General features: G+C 45.9%; 1 protein-coding gene across 1 annotated transcript in view; it reads left to right on the top strand.

Moving 5' to 3' along the window:
• LOC126418762 (L-dopachrome tautomerase yellow-f2-like) overlaps positions 1-22,335 on the top strand; it is a 134,115-nt gene that overhangs the window by 80,298 nt on the left and 31,482 nt on the right. The window contains exons 2-3 of the mRNA XM_050085688.1: positions 812-1,127; positions 17,045-17,306. Of these exons, the coding sequence (XP_049941645.1) occupies positions 812-1,127; positions 17,045-17,306 (578 nt within the window). The remainder of the gene's footprint in view (positions 1-811; positions 1,128-17,044; positions 17,307-22,335) is intronic.

Below are 22,335 nucleotides of genomic sequence, written 5' to 3'. Positions count from 1 at the left end.
AGATTCACCGCCACCAAAAAAATTTCGGGTAACCGCCAGTGCTGAGAAAATGATGGTGTCCATGTTCTGGGCCAGCGAGGGCGTAATACTTACCCATTGCGTTCCAAAGGGCACTACTGTAACAGGTGCATCCTTCGAAAATGTTTTGAAGAACAAATTCCTTCCTGCACTGCAACAAAAACGTCCGGGAAGGGCTGCGCGTGTGCTGTTTCACCAAGACAACGCACCCGCACATCGAGCTAACGTTACGCAACAGTTTCTTCGTGATAACAACTTTGAAGTGATTCCTCATGCTCCCTACTCACCTGACCTGGATCTTAGTGACTTTTGGCTTTTTCCAACAATAAAAGACACTCTCCGTGGCCGCACATTCACCAGCCGTGCTGCTATTGCCTCAGCGATTTTCCAGTGGTCAAAACAGACTCCTAAAGAAGCCTTCGCCGCTGCCATGGAATTATGGCGTCAGCGTTGTGAAAAATGTGTACGTCTGCAGGGCGATTACGTCGAGAAGAAACGCCAGAGTCATCGATTTCGGGTGAGTAGTTAATTAGAAAAAAAAATCGGAGGCCTTGGAACTTGAATGCACCTCGTAATTTACCAACAATACCGAACTATAGTTTTGGTAGAGTATAACTCTACGTGGTACTCTCGTTACGCTAAGTTTGGCTTCGTTAAATTTTTGTTTGCCCACGAGGCTTTGGCTACGTTCGTATTTGCAGTGAAGCTTTCCTCGCATCCGTAGCAGCTTCCTGAGATGCAGTGTGTTCCCAGGACTTTTAACAAAGGTACTGACGTGGACGTTTGGGCGCAGACGCGGCGCGCCATGACGACGTCGGCGCTGCTGACGACGGCGGCGACGCTGCTGACGTCGGCGGCGGTCCTGCTGGCGACGGTGACGCCGCAGGCGCGGGCGTCGTCCACCAAGGCCGTGCGCAAGGCGTTCTCGTGGCAGGCGGTCAGCTGGACGTGGCCCGAGCAGCCGGCCGCCGCCGACGCCTTGCGGGCCGGCTACACGCCGCACACCAACCTGCCGCACGGCCTCGAGGTGTGGCGCGACCGCCTCTTCCTGACCGTGCCGCGCCGCAAGGCCGGCGTGCCCGCCACGCTGGGATACGTCACCGTACACAGTGAGTGGCACCTCCGCTGCCCCCCACTCACCTAGAGGGTTTCACTGCTGTCGATGTCTTAACTGAAACACGTTATTGCACGGTTATACGAGAGGGGACCCAAAAGAAATCGGATTGTTGTCATAAGAAATTTATTGATGAACCTTTTTACAAAATTACTTCAATCACCTTCAAAATACTCTCCATTACATGCGATGCACTTGTCAAGTCTATTTTCCCACTGTTGGAAGCATGTTTGGAACTCTTTGATATTGTCCAGTGCCCTTTGCGAAGCTGTTTTTACCACCTCCACATCGTCATAACGCTCCCCTTTTAGCGTCTTTTTTATTCGTGGAAATAGGAAAAAGTCACACGCGGCTAGGTCCAGCGAATACGGAGCGTGGGGAACTACAGACCACCTCTGAGATGCCAAATAGTGGGTCACTCGTAAGGCCGTGTGTGCTGGAGCGTTGTCGTGATGCAGAAACCAGTCATCTGATCGCCAAAGTACCGGGCGTTTCCTCCTGACATCCTCTCGCCGACGCCTTAAAACATCCAAGTAAAAGTGCTGGTTAACAGTCTGGCCAGGGGGTACGAATTCCCGATGCACAATTCCACGAACATCAAAAAAGACAATGATCATCGTCTTCACATTTGACCTCACTTGCCTTGCTTTTTTTTGGTCTGGGAGAGTTGGGAGTCCTCCACTGGCTTGACGCTTGCTTGGATTCTGGGTCATACCCGTAACACCAACTCTCATCCACTGTAATGACTTTGTTCAAGAAGTTTGGATCACGTGCAATCTCTGTTTTCAAGTCCTGACACATTCATGCGGATGGTTTTTTGCTCCTGTGTGAGAAGGCGCGGAACAAATTTAGCACCAACACGTCTCATGTGTAAATCCTAACTCAAAATCCGCTGGCACGAGCTCCAACCGATTCCTGTCTCTGCTGAAATTTGGTCGATCTTTTGGCGGACCTTTTCAATGTTCTCCTCATTTCGCAATGTTGAAGGGCGTCGAGAACGAGCTTGGTCTTCAACACACATCTCACCACGTTTAAAGCGCCCAAACCACTCGAAAACCCGTGTGCGGCTCATTGCGTCCTTCTGGAAGCTTCCTGAAGCATTTGGTGTGTCTCCGTTGCAGTTTTTTTTAAGCAGGAAACAAATTTCACACCCACGCTTTGTTCTTTTAAAATTGCCATAACGACATCGCAGAGATAACCCGCCAACAGTCAGAGAAACACAATACCACACTTCCACGTTCAGCTATACACTGACGCCATCTGCACATCTGTTTCATGAAGGTCTCTACTAACACCATCTAGCGTGAGAACTCTGCACTACGTTTACGAGTGGCAGCGCCCTCGGAGTCCGGTTTCTTTTGGGTCCCCCCTCGTACTTTCTTATGTCTTTCGAAAACTCTTTGGTGCGGTTCTCACTGAGGCAATACGATACGCTTTTTTTTTTTTTTTTTTTTTTTAGAAAGACATTTTCACTCACCAGCGGAGTGCTCGCTGATATGAAATTTCCTGGCAGATTAAAACTGTGTGCCGGACCGAGACTCGAACTCGGGACCTTTGCCTTTCGCGGGCAAATGCTATACCAACTGAGCTACCTAAGCACGACTCACGACCCGTCCTCACAGCTTCTGTAAGGTTTGGAACGTAGGAGACGAAGTACTGGCAGAAGTAAAGCTGTGAGGACGGGGCGTGAGTCGTGCTTGGGTACCTCAGTTGCCAGAGCACTTGCCCGCGAGAGGCAAAGGTCCCGAGTTCGAGTCTGGATTCGGCAAACAGTTTTAATCTGCCAGGAAGTTTCACGTTTTTCTTCTTTATTGGTAATTTCACACCTGATACAGGAAGGCCAGCAGCGGCACATTACGCCACTTTTCGGCCACAGAGAAAACTAATGAGACAAAAGAAGACAAGCACAGAACAGACAGGGTCGACATACAAACGTAGACATACAAAAGCAAAACACACGGAGCCGTTTACGGGCGCAGAGTCCAAAATAAAAATGTACAGACATGTGGGCACGCACAGTGAGGACAGATGGCACACGCGAACGTTGGAGCACAAACGAGTAACACTGGAACACTTGAACACGAATACGTCGACACACACACACACACACACACACACACACACACACACATACAAACACTAGGCGATGATCTCTGGCGCGCCAAAGTTCACTATTCGTGTCCGGGGACCTGCCAAATAGGGAAAGAAGGGGGAGGTGGGAGGGGGGAGGAGGGAGAGGGGAGTGTGTAGATGCCAGTGGCAGTGGAGAAGGGAGGGTTGAGGAGAGAAGGTAGGGGGGGTTGGGGAAGCCCAGGGGAGGAGGGAGGGAGGAAGGGAGAGAAAGGAGAGAGGGTGCCCTCAGGAGAAAAACACAGGGTGGAGAAGAGGAGGATCAAAATTGGTAGGAGGGATAGATGGGGGGGGGGATGAGGGCATCATCAGGGAGGGGGAGTTGCTGGAAGCCACCTTGGACGAGGGTATGGAGAGTGGAGAGATGGAGAGCAGGTGGGATGTGGGAATGCAGGCGCGGCAGCGGACGGGGTTGGGAGAGGATGGGAGAGACAAGCGGGTGATGGGGATTAAGTTTGCGGGAGGTGTAGAGGATCCGTATCCGTTAGAGGAAAAGAAGGAGGTGCGGGAACGGAATTAGGTCGTAGAGGATCTGCGTGGGATAGGCGAGGCGGAGCGCATGGCGTTCTGGGATTTGAAGGGATTTGAAAAAAGGTAGGAGGGGCGGAGATCCAGGCGGGATGAGCGTAGCACAGAATAGGGCGGATAAAGGATTTATAGGTGTGGAGGATGGTGGAGGGGTCCAGACCCCACGTCCGGCCAGAAAGGAGCTTGAGGAAACGGAGCCGGGAGCGTCCCTAGGCTTGGATTGTCTGGAGATGGCAGTCCAGGAGAGACGATGGTCAAGGGTGAAACGATATGCGATGCTACTCGCGATATGACGCAGAAGCAACCCGCATTGGTAGAGAGCACAGGAACACAACTGACACGATTAAAGGGGGATCGACGTGGTGACGGTCGAAACTTCACGAAAATATTTTATTACGTAAGTCGAATGTATACAGGGTGGTCCATTGATAGTGACCAGGCCAAATATCTCTCGAAATAAGCATCAAACGAGAAAACTACAAAGAACGAAACTCGTCTAACTTGAAGGGGGAAACCAGATGGTGCTATGGTTGGCCCGCTAGATGGCGCTGCCATAGGTCAAACGAATATCAACTGCGTTTTTTTAAATAGGGACCCCCATTGTTTATTACATATTCGTGTAGTACGTAAAGAAATGTGAATGTTTTAGTTGGACCACTTTTTTTCGCATTGTGATACATGGAGCTGTAATAGTCACAAACGTATAAGTACGTGGTATCACGTAACATTCCGCCAGTTCGGACGGTATTTGCTTCGTGATACATTACGCGTGTTAAAATGGACCGTTTACCAATCGCAGCAAGGTCGATATCGTGTAGTGATCAAAATGCCCAACGGGCGTGTGCTATGTATGCTGCTCGATATCCTGGATGACATCATTCGAGTGTCCGGACCGTTCGTCGGATAGTTACGTTATTTAAGGAATCAGGAAGTGTTCAGCCACATGTGAAACGTCAAACACGACCTGCAACAAATTATGATGCCCAAGTAGGTGTTTTAACTGCTGTCGCGGCTAATCCGCACATCAGTAGCAGACAAATTGCGCGAGAATCGGGAATCTCAAAAACGTCGGTGTTGGGAATGCTACATCAACATCGATTGCATCCGTACCATATTTCTATGCACCAGGGATTGCATGGCGACGACTTCGAACGCCGTGTACAGTTTTGCCACTGGGCACAAGAGAAATTACGGGACCATGACAGATTTTTTGCACGCGTTCTACTTAGCGACGAAGCGTCATTCACCAACAGCGGTAACGTAAACAGGCATAATATGCACTATTGAGCAACCGAAAATCCACGATGGCTGCGACAAGTGCAACATCAGCGACCTTGGCGGGTGGCGGGATAATGTATGGTGCGGCATTGTGGAAGGAAGGATAATTGGCCCCCATTTTATCGATGGCAGTCTAAATGGTGCAATGTATGCTGATTTCCTACGTAATGTTCTACCGATGTTACTACAAGATGTTTCACTGCATGACAGAATAGCGATGTACTTCCAACATAACGGATGTCCGGCATGTAGCTCACGTGATGTTGAAGTGGTATTGAATAGCCATTTCATGACAGGTGGATTGGTCGTCGAAACACAATACCATGGCCCGCACGTTCACCGTATCTGTGGGGAAAGTTAAAGGATATTTGCTATCGTGATCCACCGACAACGCCCGATAACATGCGTCAGCGCATTGTCAATGCATGTGCGACCATTACGGAAGGCGAACTACTCGCTGTTGAGAGGAATGTCGTTACGCGTATTGCCAAATGCATTGAGGCTGATAGACGTCATTTTGAGCATTTATTGCATTAATGTGGTATTTACAGGCAATCACCCTGGAACAGCATGCGTTCTCAAAAATGATAAGTTCACAAAGGTAAATGCATCACATTGGAAGAACCGAAATAATTTTAACTTAAAAAACCTACCTGTTACCAATTGTTCGTCTGCATTTGTGAGCCATATGTTTGTGAATATTACAGCGCCATCTATCACAAAGCGAAAAAAGTGGTCCAACTAAAACATTCATATTTCTTTGCGTACTACACGAATATGTAATAAAAAATGGGGGTTCCTATTTAAATAAATGCAGCTGATATACGTTTGGTCTGTGGCAGCGCCATCTAGCGGGCCAACCACAGCGCCATCTGGTTTCCCCCTTCAAGCTAGACAAGTTTAGTTCTTTGTAGTTTTTACGTTTGACGCTTATTTCGTGAGATATTTGGCCCGGTCACGATCAATGGATCACCATGCATACATTGAGGAAGTATTCCCCAAAATATTATGAGAGGATTTCAAAAAGTAACAATTCTATGAGCGTTTGAAGCCGAGATTGCACGGCCCCTGGTAGACGCTCAGTATTATGGAAAAGATATTCGTGATAATTTCGACTCCGCTGAGAATATGACACACTACTTCACAAAAATTTATCGGATGATATTCGTCAACATTACTTCTGTCCTGCTTGCGAGCAATCCTCGTGCATCTGGCAGGGCGCTAAAGCAACCGGTGAACTGGTAAGTTACAAACACAAAACGCCATTGCTACAAGTCGTTGTCGATGCCATCACCCCTATTTATACCGATCTGAGTAAACCTGATTTGATGGAGCGTTGTTTGGGCAGTTTTATGCAAAATGTGAACGAAAGTTTCAGTGGTCTCATTTGGACATTCGCTCCAAACATAACATCCAGCCGAAGTATAAAAATACCAATAGAAAGTTCAACTTATGCTTTACTCATTGCATCAAACCCCATTTGTCAACTACATTCCACTACGGAGGAAAAAAAAGCCCTAAATTTGAGCAATATTTTCATCCATCACCCTGTGTTCCTTCCCCCTTGGTAACTTTCACTTCAAAAAAATCGATATTTTATTTTTCACCTTAAATTGATATTTAGAGCTTTTTGAACAAAATGGTGGTTAAAATTATTGAACTGGACATGAGGAAGTTGTTTAAAAATGAATTTAAAGACCTCTTTATGTGTGTCCTACACATTCTTGTTTCAGCTGCTTTCACACTTCAATGTCATCATTAGATTCTTGCTCGAGAAGCGTATACTATACAGTTCTTTTGCAAGCTAACACCACTATTAGAAGATACGCTTTGCGATGTTCTTATGTTTGCCTTGTCTATATTTGGCTTTCGAGCGTTGTTTTTCTTACAGACTTTCCTGTAGTTCGAGTTCCTATTCTCAGAGTTATATGCCTGTAATTCATTTTAATGTGGGGCAGTTAGGAGGCGTGAAGTTCTACAATTGCCAGGAATACATTCTGCGTTTAATATAAGATAATCATTCTTACCAATTGATTCCATGAGAGTGACCGAAGCTGAGAAGTGAGTCCTTGAGGCAAATGAAGATGCCAGAATCTCAAGGACAAACAAGAAATAGATAAGATGAGGAACATGTAAACCATGAAAATTAGGCAACTGGAATATATTAGAAACAACAAAGGTCAGTCATAGGTCAAATATATCTTTGAACTGAATTTCTCGAGAGTTAAATTTCGTGGTATGTTTATTCTATGCACAAAATACCTATTTGGACTAAAGGCACTATTTGGAGGAAAGTGGACTACAAACATTTACCGTGCTATCAACATGAAGGAAACTACATACTGATTAATTATAAAAAGTAACCTTAGTTTGGATTACCAGATGTAAATATTTCTAGAATAAAAACTTGTGGTTGAAACGACATGATTGTAGTCAGCTTTTATAGATATGTTGTTTTTGTGTACCTAAGGTTTCAAGCGTGTAAGTAAGTCAGTTACACAGTGCACAGATTCCAAGTGTGGGGCCTGTACATAAAAATGTATTTAACTGATCTTCACAAAAAATTGTAATACAAAAAGCTCAGCGTCAGAACTAATCTGATTAATATGAATCAAGATGTTCAGCAAGAAACATGCCTATTTTCCCACAATTTTGATGCTACTAAGAGTTCACATTTCTTAGTAACAGCTGTATAACGTTTATGAAAATTATTGGTATTTTTCCAAGCATTTACATCGTAGTTACCGTAACTGGTTCACACTGGGACGACAGCGATGTAACATCAATACAGTTCTCTGCGTATGGCCTAGAGCGAAACGGAGTGTAAGTTTCTCCGCGCAACTGCATCGTATGATACAGGAGGATAGAAACTTCAAGTCATCTGATGTGGCTCAAAATAGTTTTATGTGGATGAAGCAACGGTACAACCGTCTCTGTAGTTATTTTCTATGTAAAAGTTTACTTCTCGCGTAAAAACTTAAGGAACTACTGTTTTGGGATTCACATTTGTTCTCCGAGATGCAATATTTCCATTCTGAGGGAATTATTCGAAAAAAAAATTAGATTCTTTGGCATCTGAATTCTGATAACAGAGTTCGATAATGAACTGGTTCTCTTTTCCTACAGCTCATATTTGTTGATAATTCGAAATTAAGTAAAACACAGCACATATTTTGAAAACCTTGCAATAAGAAATGTAGTCACCCTCCAGTTTACATCTGATGCAATTTGGACCATACAATGTTGCATATCAAATGTAGCTAGCATATAAAATTGCTTTAACGCTGTAAGGAGAGCCACAGCTGGAATAGATACGTCAAATACATGGAAACTGTTCAAGAAGAGACTGGTAGCAATGCGCCGCACACGAAGCTATCGCCAACTGCTGTGTCTTGTTGCTTGGTATCGCTCCCGTGGCAACCCGAGTGTCGCAAGGATAAGCACTGCGCCACGCGCGTGACGTAGCATATCACATATAGTATCGCCTCAGTGACATCTGCGTCTTACCGAGTGAGGTGGCACACGGGATTCGCATATGGGAGGACGGAGGTTCGATTCCACATCCAGCATCTAGATTTCGGTTTTCCGTGATTTCTCTAAATTGCTCAGAGAAATGTGGTTAAGATGAAATAAAAGGCGACCAAAATCTGCTATTGGGGGTGAAATATCATCAAGTGGAGCTCTCATGCCTTGCTTCGTCGTCCAACAAGATAGGCCAACGCTACAGAGATAAAGTATGTTTCGTCTTAGCATATTTTACACAATACGGTCAGCTACACTCCTTGAAATGAAACTACAGTATATACTAATATATAGTGTATGTGTAGCTTAGAAAAGTATTTCAAATGTGTCAATGAACACATTTTTAAGTGAATAGCTTTTGTGAGAAAAGGAAACGATCGAAAGATTTGATAGTATGATGTAAACTGGCATGAGACCGCTATTTTACAATGTTTAAAATACAATAGCCGACTCTGGTCGCACTCCCCTTCAGTTTTCACACATTTCTCGGGTACTTTTGCCAAAATTATAATCTTCAAAATTAAAGAGGGTTATAACTTCTTTTCAATAGCGTTCATTAAAAACGTGATTCGCTGCGTTTTTTTTTTTTTTTTTTTTTTTTAACAAAAGGGTACTTGCTTCAAAATATTGTTTGATACAAGAGTACTACTTACCCTCTCCGCCTATTATCGTTTGATATAAACCTCATTCCCATATCTTGAACAATTCACCGAATATAAGCCTTACGTTGTATACTGAAATAATCATAATTCTTTAAAAATCCTGCACGTTTTCTTTTTGACAACCCACTTCATTATTCTTAGTATTCGTTTTTTATTTTTAATTATCAGCTTTCATAACTTGCTCTTCCCCACAACAGCTTACCATACCGTACCCATCTCGTACAGGGCTTCAAAAAAAGTGTCACATATCCTACAGGAGACAGTGTGGGTCAAAACTAGAAGACTGACTGAAAATGACTTGCAAGTTCGTAGCGCCCTCTATCGGTAATGCTGGAATTCAATATGGTGTTGGCCCACTCTTACCATTGATGACAGCTTCCACTCTCCTAGACATACGTTCAATCAGGTGCTGGATGCTTTCTTGGGGAATGGCAGCCAATTCTCCATGGAGTGCTATACTGTTGTTGGTCGGTGAGGCCTGGCACGAAGTTGGCGTTCCAAAACATCCCAGAGGCGTTCTTTAGGATTCAGGTCAGGACTCTGTGCAGGCCAGTCCATTACAGGAATGTTATTGTCTTGTAGCCACTCCGCCAACGACCGTGCACTAGGAACAGGTGCTCGATTGTGTTGAAAAATGCAGTTGCCATCCCCGAATTGATCTTCAACAGCGGGAAGCAAGAAGGTGCTTTAAACATCAATGTAGGCCTGTGCTATGATAGTGCCACGCAAAACAACAAGAGGTGCAAGCCCCCGCCATGAAAAACACGACCACACCATAACACCACCGCCTCCGAATTTTACTGTTGGCACTACACACACTGGCAGATGACGTTCACCGGGCATTCGCCATACCCACACCTTGCCATCGGATCGCCACATTGTGCACCGTGTTTTCTCACTCCACACAACGTTTTTCTACTGTTCAATAGTCCAACGTTTACGCTCCTTACACCAAGCGAGGCGTCGTTTGGCATTTAACGGCGTGATGTATGGCTTATGAGCAGCCGCTCGACTATGAAGTCCAAGTTTTCTCACCTCCCGCCTAACTGTCATAGTACTTGCAGTGGATCCTGATGCAGTTTGGAATTTCTGTGTGATGGTCTGGATAGATGTTTGTCTATTACACATTACGACCCTTTTCAACTGTCGCCTGTCTCTGTCAGTCAACAGACGAGGTCTGAATGTACGCTTTTGTGCTGTACGTGATCCTTCACGTTTCCACTTCACTATCACATTGGAAACAGTGGACCTATGGATGTTTAGGAGTGAGGAAATCTCGGGTACAGACATATAACACAAGTGACACCCAAAAACCCGACCACATTCGAAGTCCGTGAGTTCCGCGGAGCGGCCCGTTCTGCTCTCTCGCCATGTTTAATGACTACTGAGGTCACTGATTTGGAGTACCGGGCAATAGGTGACGGCACAATACACCTAATATAAAAAACGTATGTTTCTGGGGGTGTCCGGATATTTTTGATCACATTGTGTTTATCCGGAAACCAATACCTGTTGAGATATGGGCCGTTTTACTTGTAAAGATTTGTGTATAGTAATCGGTATATGCGTAGCATATTATGACACTGTAGTATGCAAGTGTGAGCAGATACAAGTCCTCGACTAATCATGGAGGTCAGGCAACAGGATCGGTTCAGTGGCAACGTACGGGCAGGAATTGTCGCTGGCAGAAGCAGAGGGCCACACACTTCACCACACGGCTTAATGTCGGTCACTTGTCGCCGATTTCTGTCCAATGAATTACCAGCGCTATTGTACAGCGATACCCATGCAGAAAGATGACGATTGTCGTTTCCCTTTTACCTGACCTGAATCCGCTGAATTTCTAGCTGTGGGGACATTGGTGTATGCGCAACGTATAGAGAATGTGCAGTAGTTACAGGAGCGCGTAACCACTGTACACGACACGGTACAATGGATGCAGGTGTTCTTGGAACAATGGGTGATTCTCTGCAAAAAAAGGGCGGAAGGATCTGTCAGGATGTGTGGTAACCTCAAGCAGCACTGTCTATAGCATCTACTTCTATGCAACAGAAAAGAACAAACTGCTCCGTATCACAATAGGTATTGTGTTCCGAACATATCATTACCGGTTCTTTTCTTCTAGTTTTGAATAGCGCCTCCCGTATGGATATATGATACCTCTTTATAAACACCTCTTAGTATTCAGAATGAATTTTTCACTCTGCAATGGGATATGCACTTATTTGAACCTTCATCGTCATCATCTCCTTTCAAGGATTAGGTGCTGTAGTCACCTGCTCCGGTCTCCGTCATCCATCCATCCATCTGCTATCGATTGTCTACCCAGTTCTCACTTTGCAGCCAGCCGATAATTCACTATCTTTTTTCGCATTCCATTTTCTATCATTCTAGGAACATCGTCCTTCTATTTGATTTTGCATTGAGGTGAAAAAAGTAATGGGATAGCGATATGCAGATATCCAGATGGCGATGTATCGCGTACAATAGGTGTAAAGAGGACATTGCATTGACGGACTCGAGTGATTCATGTGGAAAGGTTTCCTATGTGATTGTGGCTGCGGGAATTAATAGACTTTGAACGCGGAATGGTAGTCGGAGCAAGACGCATGGGGCATTCCATCTCGGAAATTGTTAGGGAATTCAGTATTCCGAGATCTACAGTGTAAAGTGTGTGCCGAGAATACGAAATTTCAGGTATTACTTCTCACGAGGGGCAATGCAGTGATCAACGGCCTTCAATTAAAAACTGAGAACAGCGGCATTTGGGTAGAGATGTCTGTGCTAAGAGGAAAGCGACACTGTGGGAAATAATCGCAGAAATCAATGTGGGACGTACGAATAATGTATCCGTGAGGACAGTGCGTCGAAATTTGGCGTTAATAGGCTATGGTAGCAGACAACCGACGCAAGTACCTATTCTAGCAGCACGACATCGCCTGCAACGCCTCTCTTGGGCACGTAACGATATCGGTTAGATCCTAGACGACTGGAAAACGGTGGCCTGGTCACATGAGTCCCGAATTAATTTGGTAAGAACTGATGGTAGGGTTGGAGTGTGGTGCAGACCCCACCAAGCCATGGAGCCAAGTTGTCAAGAAGGAACTGTTTTACGTGGAATGGTCTGGGTCTTCTGCTCCAACTGAACTGATCATTGGCCATTTGCAGCCATTGATGGACTTCATGACCCAAACAGCTATGGAATTTCTGATAGATGACAGCCGGCCGGAGTGGCGGTGCGGTTCTAGGCGCTACAGTCTGGAACCGAGTGACAGCTATGGTCGCAGGTTCGAATCCTGCCTCGGGCATGGATGTGTGTGATGTCCTTAGGTTAGTTAGGTTTAATTAGCTCTAAGTTCTAGGCGACTGATGACCTCAGAAGTTAAGTCGCATAGTGCTCAGAGCCATTTGAACCGTAGATGACAGTGTGCCAAGTAACTGGACCACAATTGTTCGGAACTGGTTTGAAGATCATTCTGCTCAATCTGAGGAAATGCTATGACCATCCAGATCGCCCGACAAAAATCCCATCAAACATTTGGAAGAGATAATCGCAATTATGGACGACTATAGTATGTGTAAATATTTCTGCAGGGGGCATCCAATGAATTTTTGAGACCCTGCCACATCGAGATGCTGCAGTACGTCGAGAAAAAGGAGGTCCGACGCAATATTAGGAGTTATCCCACGGCTCGTGATTTTTCTTTTTTGTTACTGCCGTGATTTGGAACCATGCACAGGAGTAGGTACAACTATAACTTCATAAAATTTCATTCGTGTTTCCTGTCTTGTTACCTTCCCCTAAGTTCTTCTAAGTGTTCCAGACATAACTTGGTATTTATCAACCGTCTCCTGAATGTCTTTTTTCATAGTTAAAACTTATATCACACCCTGGACAATTGAAGTGGGAAACTTTTTGTAAAATTTTATCATTTATTATTATTATTTGGAATCAAACTGGATTCTTTTCTGTGAAAGACATTATCAAAATGGTTCAGATGGCTCTAATCATTATGGGACATAACATCTGAGGTCATCAGTCCGCTAGACTTGAACTACTGAAACTTAACTAACCTACGGACATTACACACATCCATGCCCGAGGCAGGGTTAGAACCTGCGACTGTAGCAGCAGCGTGGTTTCGGACTGAAGCGCCTAGAACCACTCGATCACAGCGGCCGGCGCCATTATCTTTGTCGTATTTGTAGAGTCAGTAAAGTTATAATACATCGTGTTTTGGCTGAATCGATATACTGCACCTGGTAGAATCAAAGCTGCATCCTGGACCGGGAGTTGAACCTGAGTCTTTGACTTTCGTGGGCAAGTGCTCTGCCTACCGAACTATCCATGCAGTACCCAACCTCTCAGCGTTACTTTCGCCAGTACCGCATCTTCAAGCTTCCTCACTTCAGAGAAGCTCTTCCGCTTGCCTGGCGGGACTAGCACTTCTGGAAGAAAGGATATTGTGGAGATATGGCTTGCCCACAGTCTGGGATTGTTTGCTATTTTACAGTGAACTTCTGTGAAGTTTAGAGTGTAGGAGATGAGTTAGTGGTGGTAGTAAGGCTGTGCTTGGATAGCTCAGTCGGTAAGAGCATTTGGCCGAGAAAGGGAACGGTCCAAAGGTCGAGTCTCAGTCCGGCAAACAGTTTAAATCTGCCTAGATGTTTCACCCTTTAATATTGTTTGAGTTTTGCAGTTGTCCATGTAGAAAATATGCAGTAGTACTACGAGGGTCACTGCAAAAGAATGCTCACTATTTTGTAAAAATACAGTTTTCATTCTGCATGTGCGAAAGTTTTACAGTGTGTAGATAGATCCTTCTCGCTTGTTTTCAAACTTAGTTCAACCTGTTCCCGTGAGTGGCGCCATCACAGCATGTTTTCAAGAGGGGTGCTACACTTGACGTTCGTCAGAAGCAACGTGCTGTCATACAATTCCTGTGCTGTGAAAACGAGACAGTGGGAAACATCCACAAGAGGTTGAAGGAGGTGTATGGAGATGCTGCTGTCGATTGCAGTACAGTTAGTCGGTGGGCAAACAGGTCACGTGATGAAAACTGGCACGGCAATATTGAGGATTGTCCTCGCAGCGGCAGGCCTCGTACTGCACACACTCCAGGCAATGTGCAGAGAGTTAAGGAATTGGTGACTGCTGACAGACGCGTCACAGTGAACGAATTGTCGCGCTACGTTGGGATAGGGGAAGGAAGTGTTTGCAGAATACTGAAAATGTTGGCGTTAAAAAAAAGTTTGTGCCAGGTGGGTTCCCAGGATGTTGACAGTGGCTCAAAAAGAAACAAGAAAAACTGTATGCAGTGGACTTTTGGAACAGTACGAGAATGGGGGACAGGAATTTCTTGGAAGAATTGTGACAGGTGATGAAACATGGCTCCATCATTTTTCACTAGAGACGAAGAGGCAATCAATGGAGTGGCATCATGCAAATTCACCCAAGAAAAAAAAATTCAAAACCACACCTTCTGCTGCAAAAGTTATGGCTACGGTGTTTTTCGATTCCGAAGGACTCTTGCTTGTGGACATCATGCCAAGTGGAGCCACCATAAATTCTGATGCATATGTGAAGACACTGAAGAAACGTCAAGCTCGACTGTGTTCGACCACATCGGCAAAAGCAGGATGTTTTGCTGTTGCACGACAATGCACGGCCACATGTCAGTCAAAAAGCCATGGAAGCGATCATAAAACTCGGATGGACAACACTAAACACCCGCCTTACAGTCCTGACCTGGCTCCATCTGACGTATCACCTCTTTGGGAAACTGAAAGACTCTTCGTGGAACAAGATTTGAAGATGATGACTCCCTTGTGCACACTGTCAAACAGTGGCTACAACAGGTTGGTCCAGAATTTTACCGGTCGGGTATACAGGCGCTGGTTCCAAGATGGCATAAGGCAGTTGAGAGGGATGGAAATTATGTTGAGAAATGAAAATATTGTTCCTAAAGGATGTATCTACACACTGTAAAACTTTCAAACATTGTAAGACGTCGTGGTATCCTGACATTCATTGCTTACATATTCCGCCCTCACAATCATATTCGCACATCAAGACGCTTCATTCGAACCCAAACTCGATAAGATAAAGTCAGTGTTGTATGAATTCATGTAAACGATATGCAAATAATTAGTAAATCGCAAATGCGCTCCAAGATTGAAATACTCAAAGCTGGTGTACACACACATTCAAGACACGACGGTCGCAGGAGCTTTTAGTTCGGGAGATGCAAACCACACGCCGGGGGGCTGGTCCCATCAGAGGACGACTCAGGCCATCAGGCCATCTATGTTGTCCGGTGACCACCCATAGAGCAGACAGCGTTTGCCCGAGTGAAAGGAAGAACACCCCGTGTTCGGCTTAAAAGCAAATTGCGCTACATTGTGTGGGAGCGCCCAGCCTATGAATTCTTTAGAAATATAAACCAGAGTTTCAGGGATTTTCACAGGGAGACAGCAAACGCCAAAGCTACAGATTTCTGGATTGGTCGCCTTAAACGAAACGTCATTCTCCCGTTTTAGAAGAGCAATGCTGATTGGCAGACGATATCCCTGACGCCTTGAGCTGAAGGAGTAATGGAAGAGACTGAAAGATATACCCCTTCACGTCTGGCGTGGAGAGGGGCCGTTCCGTTGTCGCTCTTGGAGCGAGAACTCGTTACGAGAGCGTGCGCGCTCGTACGTGTACTCAAAGAGCGAGGAACAAGTCTCTCCTCAGTACTTCACTGGGAAAGCACCTCTGTCGAGAGCGAATTATTGAGTCCTTGCGATTAAGCGTTGTTCACTGTGTTGGCCACCACACTTATTGTGTGGTGTGAACGGACAGAGTTATAGTTAAACGCCTGCGAGCGAATTTTGAATGGCATCACGGTGGACTGGTTATCTGACCAGTGTACCACGCCAATAGTTAGACTAGTGGCGATTAGGAGTCCTCGACTTCAACAAGGCGTAGGGATAGTTTGATTGGCGAAGGTCAATCCAGATAGAATGAGAGTTATCTTATTTGTCAGCAGCGAGCAGCGCAGACAGCAGTCATCGCAGCTTACAGTATTGTATGCTACAGCCCCATATTTCCTCCACAACAGTACACCTCACTGCATTTCACACACGACAGCCTCGACCGTACCTAGCAACATTCTAACGGATAATTATTCAAGTTGAGTAGGTGCGGCTCTCAGCCATTCTGCCAAGTCAATAACAGTCTTAAACTATGTATAGAAATTTCGTTAGCGAATCCTATCCTTAATTCCAAAAAGAACCCGGAAATAATTTGTTCAGTTCATAACTAAAAGTGCCATTGTGATTTCTCAGAATTTTTGCAAAATAAATAATAGTTTTCGTTAGTTTCATGTTTTTCTTACACTAACTAGCACTACTCCAGTACCCAAGTATCCCACTAGTTACGTAAGAAATTTTGTGAATTTTTTGTGTCATTTCCTTACAGTGGAGGACTCCAGAAGATATTTATTGCTTAAAGTTTTTCAGGCATTTCTCTTTAGAACGTTAGGAGCGTCTGTCTGACTTCTGTAGTAGTGTGGGGGTGGAAATTGCATCTTGCAGGAGCCACAGGGTAAAGGGTACATCACAGATTAATCCGTTGCGCAGAATGACAGAATAGCACCCATACGCTCTCAACATATATAAAAGATGGATTTAAAAAAATAATTGTGTGCTTTTCTGTTGAAGTGACCCTCGTAACAACCTTGTGTTCAGAGGTTTAACCGTGATGTTTCCGTATTAAGTGATGAGAGAGTGAGTGCTGGCCACTTTGCAGGGGACGAGAGGGCGCCTGCGTCGCCACGGTCGCCGCCGCTGTCGCCGTACCCGGACTGGGAGACGCAGCGGCTGGAGGGTGGCGAGCGCGCCGAGGGCGAGCCAGCGCGCATCACGTCCGCCTACCGCGTCAGGGCGGACGCGTGCGACCGGCTGTGGGTGATGGACGCCGGCACCGCCGACCTGGGGCAGGGCACGCTCGCCCGCCTCACCCGGCCGCAGCTACTCGTCTACGACCTGCGCACCGACACCCTCCTCCTCAGGTACCCTGTCTGCGGCCGTCGCGCGGAACGTATTGCTCAGCGTGAAGACGCAAAACCACGTTCCCGACGTAGTACGAGCACGCTCAGAAACGTGCTGGTATCTGGTATATATTCTCGTCGTGATTTACAGCATACTATTTATTATTATTTAGCTAATGGCTAATACAGACATATCATGAAATTAAATTACTTATACATATGTACATATTGACACACAATAAACTTAAGTTTGTCTTTACAACTGAATATCCAGTCCTTCAATCCAGCGCACTGCATCTGGAGTTGCTAGCAGGAAGTCCTCTTTGGCGCCGTGACAGGCTCGAATCCTGCATTCACTGACAATGTGGTGAACAGTCTGGTTTGGATCCAGAATGAAATATTCACTCTGCAGCGGAGTGTGCGCTGATATGAAACTTCCTGGCAGATTAAAACTGTGTGCTGGACCGAGACTCGAACTCGGGACTTTTACCTTTCGCGGGCAAGTGCTCTACCATCTGAGCTACCGAAGCACGACTCACGCCCGGTACTCACAGCTTTACTTCTGCCAGTATCTCGTCTCCTACCTTCCAAACTTTACAGAAGCTCTCCTGCGAAGGTAGGAGAAGAGGTACTGGCAGAAGTGAAGCTGTGAAGACGAGGCGTGAGTCGTGCTTGGGTAGCTCAGTTGGTAGAGCACTTGCCCGCGAAAGCCAAAGGTCCCGAGTTCGAGTCTCGGTCCAGCACACAGTTTTAATCTGCCAGGAAGTTTCAGTCTGGTATGGAGCCCCACAGTCACAAGCTGGATCAGGCAGCTACTTCCACTTAAAGAGAGCATCCCTGCATCGCCCATGGCTGGTACGGATTCTGTTGAGAGTAGTCCAGGTCTTGCGTGGTAGGTCGAATCAAATGGTTCAAATGGCTCTGAGCACTATGCGACTTAACTTCTCAGGTCATCAGTCTTCTAGAACTTAGAACTAATTAAACCTAACTAACCTAAGGACATCACAATCATCCATGCCCGAGGCAGGATTCGAACCTGCGACCGTAGCGGCCGCCCGGTTCCAGACTGTAGCGCCTAGAACCGCACAGCCACTCCGGCCGGCTGGTCGAATCCACTGGAAGTTTAGCACCAGAGAAGATATTATGCAGGTGCACATCTGTCACTGCTTCCCACCGACCTTTCCATTCTTCAAGAGATTTGAAATTCTTAGCAACCATGGCAGCAGCATCGCACAGAGTTGGATGGCGTGATTTCAGTCTATTGCGATTTAAAAGTGGCAGGTCACTATGCACGGGTAGGTTAGAATTCCTGGAGGTCTTGTGGAATTCTCTCATAAGGGCAGTACATCTGCGTAGATCAGGAGGCATTATACTGGTTAACAGTGAAAGCCAGTAGATCTGATTGCGCCAGATGATATGCGCATTGTCGTATTTAGCTGGGTATCAACAAGCCTTGTATGATCAAATGGTTCAAATGGCTCTGAGCACTATGGGACTCAACTGCTGAGGTCATTAGTCCCCTAGAACTGAGAACTAGTTAAACCTAACTAACCTAACGACATCACAAACATTCATGCCCGAGGCAGGATTCGACCCTGCGACCGTAGCGGTCTTGCGGTTCCAGACTGCAGCGCCTTTAACCGCACGGCCACTTCGGCCGGCTCCTTGTATGATCATCCAAACAGGTGCACAATACTCAGCACTTGAGTACACCAAGCCCAGAGCTGAAGATCGCGGGGTGGTTGCTGAAGATCCCCAGGTAGTTCCGCGTAGCTTATGGAGGATGTTGTTTCGAGTCCTCAGCTTTTGAGCTAAGTTAAGAAGGTGTTGTTTGAAGCATAGTGTACAATCCAGGATGACACCAAGATATTTTGGGTTCCAATATGACGAAGAATTCTGCCTCTGAAACTTATTTCCAGTTTTACGTTCGTCAACTGGTTATTTAGATGGAAGCAACACACTTCTGTTTTACTCACACTGGGTTGGAGTCTCCAGATTTTGAAGTAATTATCTAATGCAGACAGCTCATTGGCTAGAATCTCTTCTGTTGTCTTCATTTCCTGGTGTTTTACGACATAAATATGTTTTGTATAAATGCGTGTCTTCGATTAAGCTTCGATCCGCCGGTGGTTCGGATCGGAATACCTTTCATTTCCCTCGTCCCATATGGGTCGGAAATGGGGAGTCAACGGTACAACATCTCCCGCACATCTTCAGCCAATGCTTTAAAAATTGTAAGGCGGTAACATTTTTACACCATTCATATGTCAACTCTTTTCAATTTATACACTACTGGCCATGAAAATTGCTACACCAAGAAGAAATGCAGATGATAAACGGGTATTCATTGGACAAATATATTATACTAGAACTGAAATGTGATTACATTTTCAAGAAATTTGGGTGCATAAATCCTGAGAAATCAGTACCCAGAACAACCACCTCTCGCCGTAATAACGGCCTTGATACGCCTGGGCATTGAGTCAAACAGAGCTTGAATGGCGTGTACAATAACAGCTGCCCATGCAGCTTCAACACGATACCACATTTCATCAAGAGCAGTGACTGGCGTATTGTGACGAGCCAGTTGCTCGGCCGCCATTGACCAGACGTTTTCAATTGGTGAGAGATCTGGAGAATGTGCTGGCCAGGGCGTATCCAGAAAGGCCCGTACAGGACCTGCAGCATGCGGTCGTGCATTATCCTGCTGAAATGTAGGTTTTCGCAGGGATCGAATGAGGGGTAGAGCCACGGGTCGTAACACATCTGAAATGTAACGTCCACTGTTCAAAGTGCCGTCAATGCGAACAAGAGGTGACCGAGACGTGTAACCAATGGCACCCCATACCATCACGCCGGGTGATACGTCGGTATGGCGATGACGAATACACGCTTCCAATGTGCGTTCACTGCGATGTCGGCAAACACGGATGCGACCATCATGATGCTGTAAACATAACCTGGATTCATCAGACAAAATGACGTTTTGCCACTCGTGCACCCAGGTTCGTCGTTGAGTACATCATCGCACGCGCTCTTGTCTGCGATGCAGCGTCAAGGGTAACCGCAGCCCTGGTCTCCGAGCTGATAGTCCATGCTGCTGCAAACGTCGTCGTTTGTTCTCTTGCGAACGTCCTTATCTGTTGACTCAGGGATCGAGACGTGGCTGCACGATCCGTTACAGCCATGCAGATAAGATGCCTGTCATCTCGACTGCTAGTGATACGAGGCCGTTGGGATCCAGCACGGCCTTCCGTATTACCCTCCTGAAAACACCGATTCCATATTCTGCTAACAGTCATTGGATCTCGACCAATGCGAGCAGCAATGTCGCGATACGATAAACCGCAATTGCGATAGGCTACAATCCGACCTTTATCGAAGTCGGAAACGTGATGGTACGCATTTGTCCTCCTTACACGAGGCATCACAACAACGTTTCACCAGGCAACGCCGGTCAACTGCTGTTTGTATATCAGAAATCGGTTGGAAACTTTTTAGGTGTCGCCACCGGCGCCAACCTTGTGTGAACGCTCTGAAAAGCTAATGATTTGCAAATCACAGCATCTTCTTGCTGTCGGTTAAATTTGGCGCCTGTAGAACGTCATCTTCATGGTGTAGAAATTTTAATGGTCAGTAGTGTATTTATATTAGATCATTGTTTACGATGCACAATCGGATTATTAATCATATCATTGACTGACACTGGCTAGCACCAGCTGCTTACTATTTCCATAGTACTAAACGCTGACAGAAACGGCGATGTGGACAACACGTTCCTCAAAAGCCGCTATCAGCTGAAGAGAGGTCAGGTGGAGAGCTGTGTTCTGCAGGGGCGGACGTTTACTGTTCCGAGAGAGAACAGACCGAGGAGGCGGCTGACTACAGGCCGCAGAACCGCCATAATGCGGACAGTGATGGCAGAAGTTTGCACTGTAGTGGGCTGAAAAAAATAATTCAGAATAGCGATGGGGGCGAAGCAAGGCAAAAAGACACCCTTTTTAGAGCAAAGGAATGCGTGGCGTCACAAACGATGGTCACAAGCTGACTTCCAAGGGCACACTTCCCACTGAAAAACAGAGACGCGTATCTGAGTGGCGGAGTGCTAAGGATGTAGGATGGGAAACGGAAACGTCCAGAAAATCTCCTGAAAGGAGTATGAACTTTAGGCGATTAGCTGGCAAATTCATGACCCATGTAGTTGGAGGTAATGTTTTCGTAAAAGCTGCTGTAATTCGTTGCCTGAACGCTAAAGTAGACGCCGCATGCCTGGGATCGAGCGGGAATATGGCGTGGACACGCTTTCATGCGGAGATTGGTCGAAGATACTTCCCTCCAGGGATCGACATACAGACTTCGCAGGCGAGACCCACAGAGCAGAATCTTGCAGTTCGATTTTGGTAACTGTTGATTTTCTCCACAAGGAGCACGTGAAGTCGTTTTCCTGTGAACGGAATTATTCAGTTTACTCGACTGACGATTCTTTCCTTCTCTGTGGAATATCACAAACAATGAAGTGCTTCTTTATAGGACAATACTTGAGTCGAATTTCTGTTTCTGGCTTGTGAGCAAACAGAAATCTTGACTTGCGTTCTGTCTTGTACTGAGGTAATTTCAACGCTGGTAGTTTGTAAACAGCATCCTGCGTCCACTGTGTAGGCAGAGAATTACACGTAGCTACATACGTCATCTGCACAGTGGCCAACGCTCCGACCAGCACGCCGTCGGTGCAGTCAACTGCTGTCTTTGCTTCAATAGGTGAGATGCAGACTTCGGTTCGGTGGATAGGGAAACACTCACAGTAAATGTGCTGAGTTCCATTTGCGTGCCTACTGAATTTTTTCTGAAAGTGGCAGTCAGAGTGTAAGTCTTCTGTTTGTCACCGCTAATCAATATTAGCCAACTCTGTTTCTGTCTAATAAATTGGGACGCGGTCTAAAGCAAACGTATGTTCTGCCAATCTCGAAATTACATTTAGGGAAGAATCGGACATTGTGCACTCTATATGTGTTTTGAGAATAAGTCATTTACGGTATCCAAGTTGTGATTC

This window comes from Schistocerca serialis, chromosome 9 (assembly GCF_023864345.2).
Source record: "Schistocerca serialis cubense isolate TAMUIC-IGC-003099 chromosome 9, iqSchSeri2.2, whole genome shotgun sequence".
NCBI lineage: Eukaryota > Metazoa > Arthropoda > Insecta > Orthoptera > Acrididae > Schistocerca > Schistocerca serialis.
The sequence above is the reverse complement of the archived record's forward strand: the minus strand, read 5'-3'. Positions and strand labels throughout refer to the sequence as shown.